General features: G+C 37.6%; 1 protein-coding gene across 7 annotated transcripts in view; it reads right to left on the minus strand.

Annotated features, from left to right (window-relative positions):
- Window positions 1–8,332, minus strand: part of NBEAL1 (neurobeachin like 1) — a 223,551-nt gene that overhangs the window by 22,690 nt on the left and 192,529 nt on the right. For all 7 annotated transcript variants that reach the window (XM_012802289.2, XM_023510403.1, XM_023510402.1 and 4 more), the window contains 4 exons: window positions 7,158–7,247; window positions 6,398–6,507; window positions 4,027–4,199; window positions 2,308–2,402 (listed from right to left, as the gene is read on the minus strand). In XM_012802289.2, coding sequence (XP_012657743.2) covers window positions 2,308–2,402; window positions 4,027–4,199; window positions 6,398–6,507; window positions 7,158–7,247 — 468 coding nt within the window. The remainder of the gene's footprint in view (window positions 1–2,307; window positions 2,403–4,026; window positions 4,200–6,397; window positions 6,508–7,157; window positions 7,248–8,332) is intronic.

Consider the following 8,332-nt stretch of genomic DNA (forward strand, 5'->3'; position numbering starts at 1 on the left):
AAAAAAAAAAAAAAAAAAAAAAACTTTCTGCAGAAACACAATATTACTGGAAATATTGATAAAATTAGTACATGGTCTGTGGATTAGATAATGATATTGTACAAATGTTAAATATTCTGATTTTTTTTAATCACACTGTGGTTATATACATGATTATTCTTAGAGAGTACACACGAGTATAAGGAGTAGAGGTACATAATGTCTTCAACTTTTAAATAGTTCAGGGGAAAAAAAGATGCTGAAGGAGGAAATACTGAGAGAACACTAACACAAATGATAAAAAAAATACTATATTTGATACTTATTTGAAAGTTTGCAAGTTCATAAAAAGTTACCAAAAGGGAGAAAAAATGGAAAGAAGCTAACTACTTAGAATGTGAAAAATACCACCAGAGAAACTCAATAGCAAACACTATACTAACAGTCAAAAGAGTGAAGGCATTTTCATCAAAATCAGATATTAAGGTAGGAATGCCCACTATAATTTTCTTACCTTACTGTACTAGCTAATAATATAATATGATGAGAAAATGAAATAATTTGTATATTAGAAAAGATAAATGAAATCATTCTGTTTTCAGATCACATGATTATATATTCACCTTATATTCAGAAAATCTAAGAAGTTTCTCATAACCATGATAGCTGGGGTAAGAGGATTTTATAAAGTAATTGGCTGTAAGATAATTGTGCAGAAATGAATCAGATCACTGTATAGTGTTTCTTTATACTGGCCACAATCAATTAGAAATGAAAATGGTAAAAAATCCACAACAATATTAAAAACATGTAATAAATAGAAGTAAATATAACAAGCTATAGGACCTAAATAAAACAAAGTTTTAAAAAATTTTTTAGCAGCTTGGCACCTGTAGCAGCGTCAGCCACATACACCGAGGCTGGCGAGTTCAAACATAGCCTGTGCCAGCTAAACAACAGTGACAATTGCAACAAAAAAACAACTGGGCGTTGTGGTGGGCACCTGTACTCCCAGCTACTTGGGACGCTGGGGCAAGAGAATCGCTTGAGCCCAAGAGTTTGAGGTTGCTGTGAGCTGTGATGCCACAGAACTCTACCAAGGGTGACATAGTGAGACTGTCTCAAAAATAAATAAAAAGGCGGTGCCTATAGCTCAGTGAGTAGGGCACCAGCCCCATATACCAAGGGTGGCGGGTTCAAACCCAGCCCCGGCCAAATTATAACAAAAAATAGCCGGGTGTTGTGGCAGGCACCTGTCATTCCAGGTACTCAGGAGGCTGAGGCAAAAGATTGCCTAAGCCCAAGAGCTAGAGGTTGCTGTGAGCTGTGATACCACAGCACTCTACTGAGGGCGACTACGTAAGACTCTGTCTCTTAAAAAAAAAAAAAAAAGACCTGAAACAAACATGAAAGGACATTTCCTATTTCTGGACATAAATAATGATAAAAAGTTATCAAATTAATATATAAACTAAATATAATTTCAAAAAGACTAAAATGGATTTTTTTTTTTTGGAGACAGAGCCTCAAGCTGTCCCCCTGGGTAGAGTGCCATGGCATTACAGCTCACAGCAACCTCCAACTCCTGGGCTCAAGCGAGTCTCCTGCCTCCGCCTCCCAAGTAGCTGGGACCACAGGCGCCCGCCACAACGCCCAGCTATTTTTTGGTTGCAGCCATCATTGTTGTTTGGCGGGCCCAGGCGGGATTCAAACCCGCCACCTTAGGTGTATGTGGCTGGCGCCTTAGCCACTTGAGCCACAGGTACCGAGCCTAAAATGGATTTTTTTAAGGAGACTATAGTTAAACCATTTTTAAAATTCACATGGAAGAATAAATGTCTATAGAAGAAGAGCTGAGAACAGTTTTTATAAAGTTAACACAGTGAGAGGGGGATCTACTTTACCAAGTATTAAAGTACTAAAATAAAAACATTTTGGTGGGGACATAAAAAAGGTAGGTTTAAAAGAATGAGGTGTCTAGGAATAAATCCAGTTAAATGGGTAAAAGTGGCTTATGTAATAACTTATGCTGACATAAATGGCCTTCTACTCAGGTAGGAATATTATTATGCTAACAAAACAATAAAAAAATTGCTATTTTCCTATGTGAGATTTGCAAGGAAGAGATTTTGGAAAGTAACAGAAAAAAAGGCAATGAATCAGACAATAAACCAAAGTGAAGAGAGAATACAGGGAAGTAAAGAAAGACAAAGCAGCTCAGTCATTCTCTGGCAGAGAAAAATTCATTTCCCCAGTATAATCCCTCTCGAGTATTTCTCAGGGTCAATTTCTGATCTAAACCAAGAACATTTAAAAATGTGTGACTACCTGTTGTGTTATTTGCCATATCATACATGTAGTATCTCTGGAACCAGAAATCAAATGCATTCCACAGTAATCTGTAGCTAAGCAAGTCACAATATCTATAGGAAAAAGGAAAAAATAAAATGGTTTGGTTTTGCTAGAGAACAGAACTTCAAGGACAATTTTTGCTAATTTTCAAACCATTACTAAATCAGTTACTCCAAAAGGAAGAAATGTAGGGATGGTGCTGGAAAATATTTGGAAAGAGTGACTTGGGAAAGGAGTAGTATCAACATAACCCTCGGGGAGCTCTCTTTGGAGACCTCACTTCTTCGAGCTTCACGAGTAGATCTTCCATGCAAGGCGTGTTCATCAACATTTTGGGAGGAGGTTTGATAGGTTGAGACGAACCTCCAGTTATTTATTTATTTATGACAGGATCTCATTCTGTCACCCAGGTTAGAGTACAATGGTGTTATCATAGCTCACCGCAAGCCTCATGCCTCAGCCTCCCAAGTGGCTAAGACTACAGGCAGTTGCCACTGCACCTGGGTAATTTTTCCAGTTAATTATGGTCTTTTATCTACATTCACCTTCTATTCCCATTGAGAATTACAATCTGACTGAATATGTATCCTTAAGAAAAACAGTGTATGTTATAACATAAATTCACAGTATAAAATATTTCCTAAACTACCAACAGCTGAATTAAGTGACATCTCAGGAGTCACTGGTACAGAAGTAGCAGCAGGCTCCATATTCTTCCCTACCAAGTTTATTCTTTTTTTTTTTTAGACAGAGCCTCAAGCTGTCCCCCTGGGTAGAGTGCTGTGGCATCACAGCTTACAGCAACCTCCAACTCCTGGGCTCAAGCGAGTCTCCTGCCTCAGCCTCCCAAGTAGCTGGGACCACAGGTGCCCACCACAACACCTGACTATTTTTTGGTTGCAGCCATCATTGTTGTTTGGCGGCCCGGGTGGATTCGAATCTGCCACCTTAGGTGTATGTGGCTGGTGCCTTAGCCACTTGAGCCACAGGCGCTGAGTCCCTACCATGTTTATTAGTAAAAAGTCTACTCAATGTTTCATCCATATATTAAAGACTGAGACATTAAGAAATATCAGATTAAACTACATTAAACAATTTTAACAATCTTATGTCTTGTTGTCAACATAGTAATAGAGCAGTTAATGGCAATAGCATTTATTACTATTTTGTCTTTTCTTTTTTTTTTGAGACAGAGCCTCAAGCTATTCCCCTGGGTAGAGTGCTGTGGCATCACAGCTCACAGCAACTTCCAACTCCTGGGCTCAAGCAAGTCTCCTACCTCAGCCTCCCAAGTAGCTGGGACCACAGGCACCCACCACAATGCCTGGCTATTTTTTGGTTGCAGCTGTCATTGTTGTTTTAGCAGCCTGGGCTGGATGCAAACCCACCACCTTAGGTGTATGTGGCTGGCGCCTTACCCACTTGAGCCACAGGCACCGAGCCACTATTTTGTCTTAAAATTATTTCTATTAGCCAATTTTTAAAACAGACTTAGTCTAACATCTTTTAGAAACTATGAAGCTGTATACCCAAAACACATGAGACATTCCTGTGTATTTATAAAATACAACACTACCAAAACTTCCATTCCACTTCAAAGGTAAAATTAAAAGCTTTTTAAAAGGAGTACATACTACTTTTACAGTTGGAAAAAACAGAAAATATTGAATTTTGTGGGGGGTAGTTAATGCTTACCCATGTGTCTGATATTGTGTGAGATAATTTTGCCTTTTGTAAGTGACATCACTTGAATGCTATTATCCCAATGTCCAGCACTGAAGAGCAACTTTGCATCATGTGATACTACAAATAGCTTAGAAGTAACTTCCAGTCCTGGAGCAAAAGGACCATTCATACTACGTTGAGTTCTGTAAAAACAATTAAATATTGTTTAGTCATTTAAATGACTTAAAAGGTCATTTAGTCCAATAGCACCTATTTTTTAATATCTCTGAAAAAGAAATAAAAGTCCCAAATGTGCTATTTAAAATGCTAAAGACTTTCAGAAAATACATTAATCCTACTTTATGCATATATATACATATATTGACACACATGTATATAAATATATATATATATTTTTTAAAACAGAGTCTTACTATGTCACCCTCAGTAGAGTGCTGTAGTGTCACAGCTCACAGTAACTTCAAACTCTTGGGCTTAAGCGATTCTCTTTTCTCAGCCTCCCAAGTAGCTGGGACTACAGGTGTCTCCCACAACACCTGGCTATTTTGTTGTTGCTGTCGTTGTTTAGCAGGCCCAGGCCACATTCAAACCTGCCAGCCCCAGTGTATGTGGCCAGCGCCCTAACCACTGAGCTATGGGCGCCAAGCCTTTACTCATATTTTTCATTAAATAAAAATACATATAACAAATAGCATCAAGAATTAACCATAAAGTTAGGTTGAGATTGATAAAAGTGTGAAAGAAATTCAAATCTTGGCTTTCAAGGCCTTTTTAATAAAATTGGCGGCTCGGCACCTATAGCTCAACCGGCTAAGGCGCCAGCCACGTACACCTAAGGTGGCGGGTTCGAATCCCCAGCCTGGACCTGCCAAACAACAATGACGGCTGCAACCAAAAAATGGCCAGGCGTTGTGGCGGGCGCCTGTGGTCCCAGCTACTTGGGAGGCAGAGGCAGGAGACTCGCTTGAGCCCAGGAGTTGGAGGTTGCTGTGAGCTGTAATGCTACGGCACTCTACCCAGGGGAACAGCTTGAGGCTCTGTCTCAAAAAAAATAAAAAATAAAAAATAAATAAAATTGGCAATTCTGTGAATGGTAGCCTCAAAGTATAAAGAAAGATAAGATATGTCAGGATGAGAAAAATCAGAAATAGGGATTCTCTTACTAAAAGTGATATACAGGAGATAAATCAGGCAGATGAATGTGTATCTAACAATACTTACAATTCCAACCAAAGCAAACACGCACATTTTCTCAACTTCTAGTGAGTGAAGCTTTACTCAATTTTAGTGTATGTACAGAAAATGAGGGCTAAATCTGACATTCTAGCTCTAAAACTTTATTATTCATTATTAATTTGCTGAGAGTATGCTTCACGTAAAACACAACAATACTAAGTCATATGTGAGACAAGAAGGAAAAAAAGATATAGCTCTTAATCTCATGGAGTTTACAGTTGAAACAGACAAGAAAATACAATAACAATTACATCATTTTAAACAGTTTTCAAATATATAATATCATTTGAGCCTCAAAACAACATTGGTTGTGATTTAACTAGGAAAAAAAAATCAGCAAACACATAGTAAGACAACTCAAAGTAAGGGATACATCATCTGAAGTTAGAATGTAACTTTTAGAGACTGAGAAAAAATTAACTAATGCAGATTCTCAATTCTTATTTATTTTTATTTTAAAACTTTTTTATAGGCAGGGTCTTGTTCTGTCACCTAGGCTGGAGTGTACTGGCACGAGCAGCTCACTGCAGCCTTGAACTTCTGGGCTCAAGTGATCCTCCTGCCTCTGCCTTCTTGAATAGCAGAGACTACAGGCACCGGTTGCTCAGCCCAGCTAATATAAAGTCAGGACATAACTTGAAAAGTGGTAAGGAAAAGCCTACCCAACAGAGCAACATTCTCTCTTAAAAGAAAAGGCTTTGTGTGTGACGGCTCAAACCTGTAATCCTAGCACTCTGGGTGAGGTGTGAGGATCACCTGAGCTCAGGAGTTTGAGATCAGTCTCAGCAAAAGTGAGATCCGATCTCCACCTAAAATAAAAAATTAGCAGGGCATCATGACAAGTAGTCCCAGCTGCTTAGGAGGCTAAGGCAGGAGGATTGCTTGAACTCAGGAGTTCGAGGTTTCCGTGAGCTACCCGGACACCAGGGTACTCTAACCTGGGCAACAGAAAGACACTCTACCTGGGGGAGGGGGGACAACAAAAAACGTGGGGAAGATAGATGGGAGGGAAAGATAGAAGGAAGTAGAGAAAAATCCCCATTTCAACCCATATTTAAAAATGACACAAATCAGTTAATCTAGTATTTTGGAAGCAATAAGATACATACTGTAGCTATTTTGGTTTAGATAACCAATTACTTACTTTGGATTTGTCACAGTTTGATCCCTGATGAATGTAAAGTAATTAGAAATGTTTCGATCATAAGGCAGCCATCCATGGGTTCCAATAACATAATTCATACTGATTGTTATCTGGAAAAGAACATATGAAGACTCAAACTAAATGAAAGATTAAAGAAAGCAGCACAGAATAACCAGATGCTTAATGTGCATTATAAAAACAGGGCCAATTCCGGAATATCTCCTGTTTACTGTGTTATATTCCATTTTTATCATTTCTAAATAACAAAAGTAGATAAGACAGACCTAGGTTTGGTCCATGTGCCAAGGTCCCAGAACCCTTACTTGCTAGATCTGTGACTTTAGTCAAATGACTTCTCTGAGTTTTAATTTCTTATCTGTAGAAGAGTAATAATAATAGTGCCCCTCTCACAGGACTGCTAGACATATTAAATAAAAACCAGATGGATTAAATAATAAAACACTCCCTTAATTGCCTTTTATGTACTCCTTAATAAATTCTCTATTATTTCTCATTATTATTGTTACAGCTTTATTTTTCTTATATACATTTTCTGGTTCTTTTCATGTATTTGTTCTTCCAGACAAACCTTAGAATTATAGTAACTACTTAAAATAATGCCAGGTAAATTATTTTTGCTTTTGTACTGGTCAAATTAATTCAACAAAACATTTCACTGTTATTTTCAAAAATGGCTTTTGGTGGTTAAGTTGTAATGGATATAGACATGGCCATGTGAAAAAGGTAAAAATCAACTTACCAATAACTCAGGGCTGCCTTGAGACATAAACGAACGAGACTGATTTTTGGGGACAATGGCCTTTAATAGTGGAATACCATCACTAATTCCCTATAAAATAAAATAGGTTTAGTAGCTGGTTCTACTCATATTTTTAAAGTACAAATTACTGGAAACTTCTATTTCTTTAAACAAAGATGAATGCTGTGATATATAGCATTTTACTCTATTGAAGCATTTAATCATTTAATTTAAAATGCAGGAAAGCTGGGTATTGTGGCAGGTACCTATAGTCCCAGATACTCCAGAGGCTAAAGCAAGAGAATCTCCTGAGCCCAAGAGATTGAGGTTACTGTGAGCTATGATGCCATAGCACTCTACCGAGGCAACAAGTAAGACACTGTCTCAAAAAAAAAAACAAAAAAAAAAACAAATGAAATGCAGGGAAGGAATTATGTAACATGTGTGGATGGCATACTGGGAACTTCTGAAACCCATCACCTTCTATTCCACTATTCTGCTGTTAAGTAGAAATGTAGATTTCAAAAAGTGGCAATAATTTAAAACAGCCAGTGGCTTATATATAGTCTTTCCTTTTCCCTGGCTATACTGACATAAATATAAAGTAAAAAATACAGATTGTATAGGAATAGAAAGTAAATATAGATCATATAGGAATATAAAAATATAGATAGTATAGAAATGATCATATAGCTCATATAGGAATAGTTAAATGGGAAAATCAGTTATAATTTATAGAAATTTCCCTTTGGTTCTAACTTTAAAAAAATACATCTAATCTGGCCGAGTGAGGTGGCTGATGCCTGTAATCCTAGGATTCTGGGAGGCCAAGGTGGGTGGATTGCTTGAGCTCATGAGATCGAGATCAGCCTGAGCCAGAGCAAGACCTTGTCTCTAAAAAAAAAAAAAAGCTGAGCGTTGTGGCAGGTGCCTGTAGTCCAAGGTACTTAGGAGGCTGAGGCAAGGGAATTGCTTAAACCCAAAAGTTTGAGGTTGCTGTGAGCTGTGAAGACACAGCACTCTACTGAGGGTGACAAAGTAAGACTCTGTCTCAAAAAAATAAAAAAAATACATCTAATCCTTTAACTTTTAAAAAATATATCTAATCCTGTGATATTTTGTGAAAGCCACAATAGGACCAGAAAGTAAAAACAGTTTTTTTTTTTTTTTTTTTT

Source organism: Otolemur garnettii, unplaced genomic scaffold (genome assembly GCF_000181295.1).
Source record: "Otolemur garnettii isolate 467f Iridium unplaced genomic scaffold, OtoGar3 scaffold00013, whole genome shotgun sequence".
Lineage (NCBI taxonomy): Eukaryota > Metazoa > Chordata > Mammalia > Primates > Galagidae > Otolemur > Otolemur garnettii.